The following is a 15,692-nucleotide window of genomic DNA, read 5'->3' as shown; positions in this document are numbered from 1 at the left end:
GTAGAATAGGCGTCAGGTTCATTCGCCTCTCAGACCGGATTGAGCACACGTATATAATTCATTTATGAAATATTTGGATATCATTAAGAGCTATACTATATCTTGAATTTCCGATTCCTATCGTTTTATATATGTTGCAATGAGGCTATTTTATAAAATCTAACGAAATCATTATGTTTAAAATTATATTTGTTATCGGGATTAGTATAACTGGACTTCCAATTATTATTAGCCTACATAGTTTAAAATTATAAAATTGTATTTAATTAAATAATCTTTCTATAATCATTTAGTTATATATATTCAGGATTATATATATTATCAGGATAAGCCTTTCAATTATTAACGTTTTAAATTTGATTTATAAATTTTTTTTATCTTGTACTAACCATATTGGTTATATTTATTTTCAAGAGAGTCTAAAGCCAACTAGGTACTCTATAATATGAAAGGAAGATTTGTGAAGGCCGAATGTCAATCAGGGCACCGTTTAATAAAATGGCTAGGCTGTTAATTAAAAGACGAATTTAATTAGTTGGTTGCGACATACATATTAGCTAGATGACTTTTTTTAATACATTAATTTAATAAATTAAAAATACTCTTAGAATTTTTAAGCTTTAGTAGTTTTCGATAAGTGTTTATACCTCAGTCAACATATTCTTAATAGATAGAGATGAATGCAATATGAATGCACTTCCTTATAAGTATAATATACTCTACAAATACAAGCACACATTGCAAATAAAATGATCGCATCCAGAAAAATGACGTTATTAATATTATCTTAACATCAATTGTAAAAAAATATATATGTTAGCGTGCTGATGCACTGGTGAACGCAATCACCAGTTCTTCTCATTTCTAAGATAGTCATACAATATGTAGATGTTTCTAATTGGTTGTTAACAATCAAGGAGTGAGTGTGATACTCCTTAGGTCAATATGGCTAGTAGGTCTGCCGCAAAACTTCATGTTTATTCAAAATACTTTTTAGGAATTTTGAAACATAAGACAATTTTTGTTTTGATTTCACTTCATTGCAGTAGTCACTCATCTACATTTGGTACAAAAATTATAAAAACTTTTATCAAATGTTTTTTTTTTAATGTCAAGTAGTATACATTAGTTCAGTTCAGTTTGAATTGGAGTTTGTTGATAAGAATTTACTTTAATTTTGTTTAACTTTTTCATTTTTTTCTTATACAGCCGTAATACCACTCCCTAACCTTTTTTCCTCTCTTTAAAATTAATTATTTGTTAAATTGTAACAATTTAGTAAATTGTAATCAAGAATTCTCTTTAACTTTCTGCAGAACTACAGCTGGGGCTCTTCATAATGAGACCATGACTGCTTTTTTATGTGCAGCTATCGTCCCATAATCACTGGGACAAAAATCGGCTTACGCTATTAATATATAAGATGTGAATAAGTGAATAATAACTCACCCGTCCAGTAACATTTCTCCTCTATTCTTGATCCAGTAGTTGATAGTGTTAGGGTAGGCCTCCACGTAGCACTTGAGTTTGACGTCCGTGCCCAACGGCGCACCAAGCAATTGATTTGGCACTTTTACTGTCGGTGCAACTGTAACAAAAGCGACATTTTTTTATGATATTGATAGGTGGAAGAGCAAATGGATCACCTGATGGTAAGTGGTCACCACCGCCCATAGACAATGGCGCTGTAAGAAATATTAACCATTCCTTACATCACCAATGCGCCACCAAACTTTGGAACAAAGATATTATGTCCCTTGTGCCTGTAGTACTGGCTGACCCACCATTCAAACCGGAACACAAAAATACTGAGTATAGACGGGCTTGCACAAAGCCCTACCACCAAGTAATATACATTAACATATATCCTTTTAATTATATAATGATAATAATTATTATAAATCTATTTTATGTTTATAACTGTTGTGATTGATAGCACAAGCACAAGACAAAATATTATCTTAAATTAAACACATGAATGTTTAGTTGTGATTGTACCTTCGTTCGGAAATATTCGGTTAGAATTCGCGTGTTCTCACCACTAAGCCGATTCCTCGAGCTTAAAATATATTATACTTGTTTCTGGATGTATTATATTTTAGGGAAATAATGACAGGATGAAATTCGAAGTAGTGTGCGGGAAATGAATGGTAAGAAATGAGCACTATTCGAGCTGCTTAGTTACAAGTGTTGGTCGCAGTGGTGGTCACCTATGATTTCAGAAAATGTATAAAAATATGTATATCAACAAAATTGAGCTGAATATTCAGTTTTAGCTAAGCTTAGAAATCGCCATTGTATTTAAATTGAATAATTTTTGCGTTTGATAGCCCATATCATAAGGAAGGTTACAGACTATTTAATATCACGCTACAATTTACGGAGGCCGAGCTGAATATTTTTAAGGTAGATGAAACCGCACGGAGTAGTTAGTATAAATATAAAAACCGATTGTTATAAGACTTCCCTTTCTTTAAATATGTTTTTCTTAAATTGTAACTTCAACATAATTTGTCGCTGTAAACTGCACTCAGAGATTTATATTCCGGAGTGACAGATGAGTACGTCATTGGCAGGTCGCCAACTCACATTCCTAGATACGGAACTAGAGGTATAAATGAACTACGGTTCAGGAGAATGTGATGGAAATAACGTTGAATTTTAAAAATACAGCCTTTCAACTTACACATAATTTTATATCATTTTATGAATATCGAGAGTAAATTCGAAAACACTTATTCTTCTATAAAAAAATATAGTTTTAAAATTAAAATTTTCGAATGTCATCATTTCTAAAATATGAATTTCATAAATTATCCTCTTCGGTGAGTGTTTCTTATCTAATAGAAAACTTTTAACGAATAAAATTGGAATATTGAATGTTGTTCTTGAAATGAACTAAATACTTTTTATTGAGCATACATTTATTTTAATATGTATTGACTTAAATAACAGGAAAACAAAGAAGGTCCATTGGTTAGAAAAAAATGAATCTTAAGCGAAACCCAGGTAAGCACTACTGAATTTATGATTACAGTAAATTCATCTTGTTTGCGATGAAAGAAAACCTTGTGAGGAATCCTGAAAGTGGAATCTAGTTGGATGTAAATCTACTAACTCTCATTGGAGAAGCGTGGTTGTTCCTCCTCGTCAAGAGAAGTCGACCATTTACAGTCTGTTACTATTTAACTTTTTATGTAGCAAAAGCATGACAACATCACTAAAAAAAAACGATCTATCCAAATTGAAATGAAACAAACATTGATAATATTTAAAAATAGAACACGTCTAAAAAAAAAAGATTTAACGATTCTTTTTAGGTATACTTTTATATTTAGAGTATCAGTTCTGCTGGACGTGATTTTTCGCATTCGCCGTATGCGAAAATCGTTTATTATGAATAAAGCCATAATCCGTTCACCCGACCCGCCCGTCACGGTTCTGGAAGCTGTCCAGCGTGAAACTGTTCATCTCTGCGTCCATACGGCCTCATTTGATATATATTCCGTCAAAGTTATAGACAACAAAACTTCTGAGAAAATCAACTTTATTCATTGTATATTTTGTATGTGATGTTTATTTATATCGACTTTTCGTATCGAAATAATATTATTTATCGAAATCAAGGTGTAACCCTATTTCATGACTTTATAAAAATGTAATAAAATCACAAGAATGTTGTACTAACTATTTTACAGCTACACATGTTTTTTTTATTTATACACAGTTATAGTAATATCCTGTAAACCCACTGCTGGGTTAATGCCTCCTCTCCCTTTGAGGACAAGGTTAGGAGCATATTCCGCCACGCTGCTCCAATGCGGTTTGGTGGATAAAATGTATGCACTCTAACCACTGAGCCATCTCGGCTCTTATACCCAGATTATAGTGTAACATAGTAATATTGCTGTTATGTAAAATTTGCTACTAAACGACATAAATTTTAAATAACGAAGCGATTTAAGCGCTATACTTACAGTTAACGTTTAACGTAATCCTTTTGCTGACAGCTGGTGGTACGTCGTTGGAAGCGATGCAGAGGAATGCACCCATCTGCCGCCGGTCCACACGCCATAGAGGCATTGAGCTGCCCACGTAACTTTCAACTGCGAACATTTCTTATCATATAAAACTTCACATTGTTAAATAGTAGTTTATCTTAACAATTGTTTATACATTATTTATAAGAATAAGAATAAGAATAAGAATAAGAATAAGAAAACATTTATTCAGGACAAACACACATTACAAACACAAAATTCAAAAAGAATAAGAAAAGCAAAAAAGATAATAATTAAACATTAACTAATGACAATAAGATAACAAAAGACAAAAAAACAAAAAAAAAGAACTATATATTAAAAGAAAATAAAAACAAAAAAAAAAAAAAAAAAGCAACAAATTTATATACATACACAAACACAATCTAATCTTATAATGTCTGCAACCGTGATGTGTCCTGAAGAGGTGTACCATTCAGCTTTTATGTTGGGTTAGGGCCCAACGCTGATTTTCAATGGTACCCTTTGTGGCTGTGACGAGCCGTGACAAAGTGATAAACAAAACTAAACTATAGTTATATCAAATAATATAATATAAATAAATACGTTACATACTTAATACAATTCATAATGTTATTCATAATAAATACATGCAAAACAATCTATTAAAATAATAAAATAATAATTTTATATTATAAAATAAAATTAGACATACCCAATAAAAATAAAAATAAAATAAATAAATAAATAAAAACATAAATACTATTTATGACGATTGTAGTTGTAAATTATATAAATATGACTTGTACTTGATACGAAAGTTGTACAAGGTTTTTAAGATCAAAAGGGGAGGTGGTAAGTTATTCCAACACTTCGTCGCTGCATATCGAAAACTACCACGAAAGTTCACTGTTCGATGTGGTGGCACACTTAGCATATACAATGACGCTCTTGTGGGATACAGTTTATTGGTGTCTTTCATCCAGCTCAATTTGTTGTATAGGTATAAAGGGGCTTTATGTTGAACAATACCAAAAAGTAAGACTGCAAGATGTAACTGTCTCCGATATTCCATCTTGATCATTCGTTGTTTATACATTTAAATTATTTAATAAATTAATATGTTTTAATAACAAGTACACATTATTTGTTAGCAGTAATGTCATAAGCGCTGGTAAAATTATTATTAATTATACGTGAAAATTTTATTATCTCTATGTACACCTTTTATATATTAAGAATGCCTCGTTTGTCAAGTATATAACCCATTAAGTCGTGACGAAACAACATAACAGTTATTCGACCTGGTAGACAATATCATAATTATGTCATTAAGAGTCTTTAATTATATTTATAATAGTATTAATGTTATTATTTCATACATTATATTTTAAAGGGAGAATGGTTACGTAACTATCTATCTCTATCTGACATATGTGATTTAACGTTCGAGAGAAGAAGATATGTATATAACCATACAACCGCTGTAAAATGTTTATAAATACATATGTGTTTTTATGTACATAAATGATGTAATGTGATACTGAAACACCGACAAATTACAGGGTAAATGAGGTCAACTAAATAAACAGAGTCAAGCTTCACTTAGTGGTAGAGCTTTGTATAAGCTCGTCTAGGTGCCACCCACAAACTATATATTATACCGTCAAGCAGTAATACTAAGTATTGTTGTGTTCAAGTTTAAAGGGCGAGTGAGCCAGCCAACAAACACAAGGGACATGACATCTTAGTTTCCGAGGTGGCATTGGTGACCACTTACCGTTGATTTGCCTATTTTCCAGTCCGCCTACTTTATAAGAAATAAAAAAGGTACGAATATATTCACAAATTCGATCATTGACCGTAATTTTCTTATTTTATATATTTTTTAAGATTATCTGGCAAATATCAAAAGGTTTTTGTACGGAAAAGATATACCAGTAAGGGATTAACTTGAATAGGTTTCTGATTAAAGGGCACGTTGCTTGTGGTGGGGATTAGCGTTTTAATGATTAATATAAATAAAAACTATTTATATGCATATTAATAAAACCATAACAGTATATTTAATTACTGTAAAGACTATAGGGCGTGATTAAATTTTCACACAAAAATTTGATTGAAATAAAAAATTATATACAATCATAACTTTAAAAAAATTGGTTAAATATTTTAGTAAGTAACGTGACATTATTGACCTATTAAAAGAACAAATAAAAAAATCAAAATAAGAAAAGAAATCACAAGAATTACTATAGAATACGATTTATATTAAACCAAACCAAATCGAGACATACTCTGTTTAAGTAGGCTCTTGTGAGCACTTTTAAATCGTCGTTTAGCAAGATTAATTTAAATTTATAGTTACTACCGCTTTGGAACATATTCATACATTCTACGAATACGATTCTATGTTATATAACTCCAAGATTTTTTATCAGTATTCTTTATCTGATAAATACCTGATAAGTAAAGTATGTCTGTTTCACTTTCACGGTCAAACTACCGAACCTATTTTGATGAAATTGTATTAAGCAAGCTACTCCAAGACACATAGGCTATTGTTTTATATCTGACACCTGACGAATAACCTCTTAAATACAAGCGTAGCCACGGGCGACAACAAGTCATGTATATAATCTTTAAGGAGTCTATAACTACTTTAAGAATAATTTTAATGCGTGGCATGTGTTGCATCTCTTAAAAATTATTTGTAAAATTATCAGATACCATCCGCACGACCGCGTGTTGCTATACCAAAAACTTTGTAGCTTAAATGATGCCAATTGTAACCAACTATACATAGTACCAAGTATCTGATTGGGGAAATGATATTGCAACATTTTACATTACATTAACAGCCTTTAAATTTCCCACTGCTGGGCTAAGGCCTTCTCTCCCCCTGAGGAGAAGGTTTGGAGAATATTCCACCACGCTGCTCCAATGCGGGTTGATGGAATAAACATGTGGCAGAATTTCGATGAAATTAGACACAAGCAGGTTTTCTCACGATGTTTTCCTTCACCGCCGAGCACGAGATGAATTATAAACACAAATTAAGCACATGAAAATTCAGTGGTGCTTGCCTGGGTTTGAACTCGAAATCATCGGTTAAGATGCACACGTTCTAACCACTGGGCCATCTTAGCCATATTGCAACGACACAAATAAATATTAATTTTACGTTTTTTTAATATTATTTTACTTGACGGTGCATTCGACGATAATTAGATTTGACAACTACTCGTAACTGTCAAAATCTAGCGGAGCGTCGTGTGGATGGTTAGCGCGGCCATGGTGATGGCATTCAACTGGGAAGAGTAACCATGGTAAGCGCACCAGAAAGACGACGAATCGCTTTTGTTCCGTGTAATCTACGCTAGATTTTTGTTAATTTCGATTGGTTTGTGATATAAGTGATTTGCGATTGTTAAAGTGATTTTTGCACTAAACTTTGATTTCAATTTTATTTTAAAAATTAAAGTGATTATACAAGTTTTATCTCGTTATCCGATTACACCCACAAGTCATGAATCATGGCTAGTCGTGACAAAGGTGATCATTCGCCTTTATAATAATATATCATGCTAGTGTTTTTATCAACGCGCTGATCTCACGATTTAATAATCTTAACTAGTCTATTTTCAGTTAGGTAATCAATTTATTGAAATTCGAATTTTCGATTGTGGACTACGTAACATCACTGCTGTGATCTATAGGAGTTGTTGAGTGACGTTTAAAGCTGGTTACACCGCGCTGAGCAAGTAATTCATATTTAACGATGGTGTGACCGATTTTGAAAAACGGTGAGCAGTCTTAAGGGAAACTATCCTACTATGCAGAACATACTATTAGTGTGCAAGTATTTGCGCAAACATAGCACTCTCATAGTCCAAAGACGCAAATCCGTACAACCGAAAAGAGTTAAGACCTAGGACCAACTGATTTACATGCTTATCGAGGGTGCACGTACTTACAACTTTTAGACTCCGAGTTGCTATTGAAAATATTTCGATAATAATATCCAATTAATTTTATCGACCCTACCGGGACTTGAACTGGGGCCTTGCATCTAACCACTATACCATTAAGTACTACTACCGTTACAAGCTAGGCAGTTAAGTTCCTATGTATATAACATGAGACACAATTTAATTTGTATAAGTAAGAGTCATAACTGAGTATAAATTTGAATATTGTGCACGTGTAAAGGATTCGTATTGACCATTTAAATTACGGAATTATTAATGTAATTACAAGACACAAGGAATATTTAGTTCGTTCCCGAGTAATTAAAATAAGTGATCAAATTATATTCTGACTTTTATAATTCATAAATATACAATAAAAATATTGAAAATAGTAACTTTTTTTATTTCCTGGCAAAGGGATGAAGATGTTTATTAATGTTTTAATAGGAACGCGAAGACATAAAAGGAATTATATTTTATTTCTTTCAATATTACTTTTCAATCTTCTTGTAAATGTATTCATATAATTTTATATGAATTCCAATATATTTTATTTTTGTTTTATTTTTTTTGTGAACACCCCTAGACATTGGGTGGTATGTGCCTTGTATCTGTACTTATATACCGGCTCAATCACCCTTCAAACCGAAACACAACAGTTATAAGTATCGCTGTTCGTCAGTGGAATATCTGATGAGTAAGTACAACCTAGACGAGCTTGCACAGAGTAATAATAACATAAAGTACTGTTTATGATATGTACACCATTGGGCTTAATTTTCACATTGGAATAACATGATTTTTTGTTGTCGTTCGGCAGTTTAATTGAACAAAACAAACAAATATATCCTTGCCAACAAAGAATTGGTAAATAAAATATCAATCTATACCAATATTATTAATAGTATGGATGGAATAATCTTGTATATCTGCTACGCTTTCATGGCTATAATACTGAACCGAATTTGATGATATTTGTTATTAAGCAAGATTACACGTTTCTATACCTAAAACCAATAACCATCCCACTAACACTGAGGGCGAAAAGTCTTTTATAAAATATAAATAATAAACCCATTCAACTGTCATCATCCTCCTGCCCTTATCCCAATTTTACTTGAGATCGGCGCAGCATATTTCATACTTCTCTGTCAGACGTTATCTCACAAGTAACATTCTTTCTAGCCATATCGCCTTTCACACAATCCATCCATCGTTTCTTGAGTCGTCCCCTACCTCTATATCCATCCACATCCATACTCAAAACGTTTCTCACAACATGGTCCTCATTCCTCCGCATAACATACCAAGACAGCCGGTTTCCAGATAGCTTCTCGGTTACCGGTGCCACTTTCAAACTTCCTCTTATATACTCATTCCTTACTCTACCCATTCAACTGTAACGTGAAATTACTTATTCAAAACAGACTTATAGTCACGTTTGTCTAATGCGTTTAATACAACACATGTAATAAGTTCATATAAATATAGATTGAATTTCAAAGAAAGTTCAAAGCTAAAATTGAAAAAAAAAGTTGGAGCCATAAATGTTTTTAAAAGAGTTTCGTACAACAGCCGTTTACTTTCATAGTGAAATTGATTGGGTTTTCAACGAAATCTCACCACGTTTTTACATTTGTTGAGAGATTGAGACTCATCAATTTACTAGACATGAAAGTTCAATTTCAGCGGCAGTCGAAGCGAATGATTAAGTCGGGAATTTTCTTTATTTTCAAGCTGGATCTAGGTTATTCAGAAAGATCTGTTTTAATCCTATTTTTTTCAACCACCAACCATTGCAGAGCTATTTACTTTTTGTAAATAAAAATAAGACGTTTTCGGTTGGCGTGAGAAAATCAAACGAGGCTTAAATCGAAATGATTATTTGAATATCATCGGGAATTACTTTTTGAAATTGTTTAATAAATTCATCATTTATTACTTTTTATTTGAATGATAATCGTTATTATTATATACGTCTACGGACGTTGATCACCACTTACCATCAGGTGACCAATTTGCCCGTCCGCCTAACTATCACATAAATATACACACACATATATAAGCATTGTTAATACAGCGTTTCTAAGTAAGAACTAATTCAATATTCACCAAATAACACGATCTTAAACATCAGAAAGCGATATGCGAAATTTAATATAATATCTATAACATTTAAGCGATACAAGGATCAAAATAGCTTAACAATATAAGTCAGTCGTCAATATTTAGCGTAACATTTAAAGAAACTTCGCTCAGAATAGCACTATAGTCATGTATTTGAAAATACAAATCTAACAAGAAACTTTCCTCAATCCTCTTGGCTTTGAAAACACCTGCGAATAGTACTTTAAGACATCAATTTAAAAAGCGAATCGTAAAATATTTTTCTAACTGGAATAAATCTACACAAAATATATTCAATAGTGTCATGTCATTGATTCTAGAAAAGGAGACCAACTAATTTTACCTTTATAGGCAATTGGACCTTTTCATAAATAACGTTAAGAGATCTGTATATTCCAATGCTAGGCTAAGGCTTCATCTCCAACTGAAAGCTGTCGGGGGATGTTTCTTGACATGGATATAATATATTCATGTTTTCAATATTTCGCTATCAATCTTAAGTCCAACGAAGGTCTGCTGATGTTCAGTAATAAAATAAAACTTTAAAACGCCAAAATGTATTAAAGTAAAATGTAAAAAAGGCACGGGCAACTAACGAGCCCGTGGATGTTGCCTTTTACGATTTTGGGTATGGATTTCATTCATTCCATTCGATATTTAAAAAAAAAACAAATGTTTTTATTTTTTATTTTGATGGCACAGGTGAACTGTAAAATGAGTACCTAATAGTCATTACCACCTTATGGTTATTACATAACATATTCGCCACCATCCTTTGGTACTGGAATGTTATGTCCCTGGTCTCTGTAGTTACATTGGCTCACTCAAACCGGAACACAACAATAGTCTTCACAATTCGTCAGTCACAGTACTGCTGTGAAATACAAGCCACAATTTACGACGAAGGAAATTGATACATTTTTACGCACACGTATGAAACGGTCTTGAAATAGATGTATGGCAAAAAATATGAGAATTTCCTACCATTGTGCTCTACCAACAAACCCAGAATGGGATAAGCAAACAGACGTTTAATAAATGCGACGCGAACGCCACCTACGGAGCGGAAAATAGAAATAAGGGCAAGGAGCACGCTCCAATCTTTACGGCAATTTGCGAACACACCTGTGTCTTGCTCGCTTCTACAAGTAAAGCTTAGAACACATTAGAGGATTCGAGAACTTGGTAAGTAGATTTAATAAAGTTTGCTAATCGTTAGGTAATTTTCCATAAAGTTATAAATAGTTTCGTTTTTTTTTTATGGCATTGTTTGTCAGTAGCATATGGGCCACCTGGTGGTAAGTGGTTACCACCGCCCATAGACAAAGGCCCTGTGAGAAATATTAACCATTGCTTACATCACCTATGCGCCACCAACCTTGGGAACTAAGATGTTATGTCCCTTGTGCCTGTGATTACACTGGCTCACTCACCCTTCTAACCGAAATACAATAATATAGAGTACTGTTATTTAGCGGTAGAATATCTGATGAGTGGGTGCTACCTACCCAGACGGGCTTGTATCTTTTGTCAGATTACATAATAGTGCGAATACTATATTTTTTAAGTTATTGTTTTTTTTGTATCATCTCCAAAGCGCTGATAATATATCGCTTGTATTATTGCTGTATTTGGGGTTGAACTCAATGTCGATTTTTGTTCCTTTTGTGGCTACATAATATATCTACAATTATTTTCTTTAAATCCATCTCATTATAGTCTATATATATATAAGTATATTTCTACTTATTTGGTCTTGGAGGATAAATATAAACGCAATAAAGAAAAAAATATTGAAAATAAAAAATCATTTCTATATCGATACCAATTATACAGACATTTCATTCCAATTTTTTTTTTTACATACTATTTTTTTCTATATGACATTTTGTTTTAATTTTTGTAGTCGTACAATTAAAATTACTTCGGATCTCCTTACAAACAAAAACCGTTGGGCTTCTGAACTTTGTGTAGTTGTATGTTTATTAACCAAGACATCAAATGTTAAAATACGAACGCAAATAAAAAATTAACATATACAAGCATTCAAAATTGACTCTCATCTCTCTCCGAGAAGTTTTAAATCAAACTTATAGTGTAACCTAAGCACTATTGCTGCAATTCACAGCACGTTCTCTATAAATCATTAATAGAATAAGTATGAAATGAACTCTTATAGATTTTTGATTTTTATATTTTTTCGATCGTGCATTGAATACATAAATAAATGCAATGTTTCTTTAAACAAAACACACAGGCTTATGATCAATTTTATTAACTACTAGTTGTCCGCGGCTTCGCTTGCGTTTAACGACTTGAATAAATTGTTCAAACTTGCTTCATACCCAATTTAGTCTGGCTGTGAAATCACAACGGACAGACAGACAGATCGAGTTTCACATTTATAATATTAGTATTGATATATAAAAATAATGATCACGAAGTATTCAAACTCGGATCGGGTGAGTATAGAGCTATTGGGTTTCTCTGTCGAGGGACTTTCGGTAGAGTCCGAAAGTTTGGAAGTTGGTACCTGAATTTTTTATGATCATGAACGGACGTCCACGTGTTAATAATATAATATTTATAGGGAAGAATATATAAAAAAAATCCTTAAAGTTATCCTTGATTTTCACTTGCATACAGAACGTTTTTGTGCATACACGTATATAATAAGATATTGAAAAATATAATTAATTTATCGTTAAACAATTTGAAAATTTTTACTCAGCCAAAATTAATCAATAAATCTTATTATTCATTGAAATATTAGCATAATTTTAAATCTGGTTAAATGAGCAATTATACGATTTTCTAACTGAATAAATTAAATATTGACGAATCAAAAATGCTTTTTTGTTAAGTTTACTTGCATTTACTTCAATTTTATTCACTAGATCGTCATCTCATTGGATTATGAGAGGACACTTATATCGGTGCAAATAACACAGTTGCTTATGTTCTATTGAAAATGACGGCCGTGACAAAAATCGATAAGAGACACAGTCGTAATTTTATTCAGATAGACATAAACTAATATTGCGGAATGAAAGAATTGCAACATCATATTAAGGAAGTATTATATAGCACACTAAGTTTATTATTGTCGAAATATATCACGAGTAAATACAAAAACACTTAATCGTTTCGAATGAGCCATTTTATGATCTCCAGCAATGAAGTTAATAGAGGCAAAAGAATAATGTAAAAAACGTTTCAGTAGAACACGAAAGGAAATTTCATAACTTATCGAGTGTTACACGCCATACTGCCATTCCGATTCGAGCACTTCCTCGATTTGAGTATACTAACGGCTGATGAAAATTTAATTTTAAAAGTATTAATATAAGACATAATACGAACGCGGAAACTTGTGAACGCTAGAACGTTAGAAAAAAATGTAAATTTTTAATAGATTTTTTTGCTGTTCCTTTGAGTGCACGGCATTTGTGATTTTTTTGCGTAGTTGAACATAATTATAGGTATTTATAGCTGCAATTTTATATCAAATTAGTTAGTGATGTGTATTAATATTATTTATAGTTTTTGCATATAGTAATTAATTAAATTCTATACTTAACAATAATTTTAAAAAGATATCAATGAAATAACAAAAACAAATATTTTTCTGCCGCAAACTGAATGTAATGAAAACTTTAGTCAAGTTTACTAGCCCAGTGTCCTGTGATAAATAATATGATATACCTACATAAGCTAAAAAAATAACAGTGGTCACCACTTGCTGCAATAATGCTTAGGTTACACTATACGCTTGATGTAAAACTTCTTGGAGAGAGATGAGAGACATTTTTTCTTTGAAAGGAATGGTTAAAATTTCCTACTAATGCATCATCGACCTTTACTCAATGCCCCTTGTGACTGTAGCTGCACTAGCGTAGTCGCCCTCCAAACCGAAACACTACTAGTAGTAGTACGTAGTATACGTATTGATTTTAGGACGTTTATAAACTATTATATATTATAAGGACAAAATCTTACCTTTATCAAAATCTCTCGAGGAAGGTTTCTTGAGCAGAATAGGTTCATGGTCTTCTCTCCTCCATGTGATTTTTGGTGGAGGGTGGCCAGTGGCCTTGCAAGTGAGGGTGGCGTTCTCTAGCTCCTGAACAGAAACGTCCCCAGATGTGTCATCACTGACTATGTCCGGTGGCACTGTGAAAAAAAACACTTTGAATCAAATCAAAATATACTTTATTCAAGTAGGCTTTTATAAGCACCTTCGAATCGCCATTTAACAAACTATATTACGTAAAGCTACCACCGGTTCGAAATGTATATTCTACCGATAAGAACCGGCAAGAAACTCAGTAGTTACTCTTTTACAACATTATTAAATACAGTAATGTTAGTTAAATACAGTTATATACGTATGTAATATATCCTGCCTGGAAGTCAACAAGTATTAACTCCACGCTTTTTTATCATCCGTATAATCTTGTATTGAATAATATGCCTTCATTACCAAAGTATTTTTTACAAATGATTTGAATTTATGAAACGGCATAGTTAAAAATTTTGTGGAATTATATTATAGAAACCTATCTTATCACAAGAAGGATTTATTGAATTTGCGGAGTCGGAAACTTGACGTCACGAGCTTATCCTTACTTCTTGTGTACATACAATGATTATCACTGACTTTATCCAAGTGATCAATGCTACTGTGTCAACAATGCTAATATCTGATTATAATGTATTAATGTTTTTGTGTTTTCTTACCATCAAAATTATTGAACATGAAAAGGACCATCCAAACTTCTCTAAAGGAACTCAAATAAGGAGTTATTCGTAACTTTATTTGTTTTCTGCAGTTTTTATATTCTCTATCTTATTCAGACAAAGGATGAAATAGTAAGGTTTAATTATTATTATTTTTTTAAATAAAATTTCAATTTTAGATTTATTTAAAAAATATATATTTACTTATATTTACATATAATATTTTAAAAGAATATACAAATCCGGTTTTGTATTAGCTCACGAAAAGGATCGGTTTTCAATTCAACCTTTTTAGATTATAATAACGATACCAGCTACCGGAAAAAGCAAATCCTATTAAAGTTTTCATGCACGGTATTCAAAAGAAACGGAAAACCGTTGAAATTTTGTTATATTCGGCCACTTGTTGCACCGCCGTAGTTTGGTATTTTCAAATCGTATTTTTGGTGAAATATTATTTTTTCAAACTCGACATACGAATGAAATTGATAAATCAAACAGATAACGTTCCAGTCAATTATGTATTAAACAGTAAAACGGCTGATAGTGTATTATTAGTCACGATTTTGATACTTAAGTACTACTAATGTAATTGTTTTATTTTGCAAGGCAGAGACAGACGATCAAATGGTTGTTTTTAAATGGCCACTTATTACACGAGTGCGATAAATGTGCCAACCACGAGCTCTAAGATGTCCCTTGTGATTAAACTCGCTCATTCACAATTAAATCGGAACATATTTTAAAAAGTATTGGCTGTTTGGTGGTAGGACAATTGCTGAATAAAACCTTTTTGAACCTACAATTTATTTAAAAAAATAGAATATGTTTGAGGGTCAAAATTCAAATTGAG

The 15,692-nt window shown here is 32.1% G+C and overlaps 1 protein-coding gene across 1 annotated transcript in view; it reads right to left on the bottom strand.

The window, feature by feature from the left end:
• The window catches only part of LOC125067790 (lachesin-like), an 86,974-nt gene that overhangs the window by 13,061 nt on the left and 58,221 nt on the right, over positions 1–15,692 (bottom strand). Inside the window, exons 5-7 of the mRNA XM_047676556.1 lie at positions 14,099–14,272; positions 3,978–4,106; positions 1,450–1,588 (exon numbers count right to left, since the gene is read on the bottom strand). Of these exons, the coding sequence (XP_047532512.1) occupies positions 1,450–1,588; positions 3,978–4,106; positions 14,099–14,272 (442 nt within the window). The remainder of the gene's footprint in view (positions 1–1,449; positions 1,589–3,977; positions 4,107–14,098; positions 14,273–15,692) is intronic.

The sequence above is a fragment of the Vanessa atalanta genome, chromosome 12 (genome assembly GCF_905147765.1).
Source record: "Vanessa atalanta chromosome 12, ilVanAtal1.2, whole genome shotgun sequence".
Lineage (NCBI taxonomy): Eukaryota > Metazoa > Arthropoda > Insecta > Lepidoptera > Nymphalidae > Vanessa > Vanessa atalanta.
This window is presented reverse-complemented; position numbering and strand designations above follow the sequence as displayed.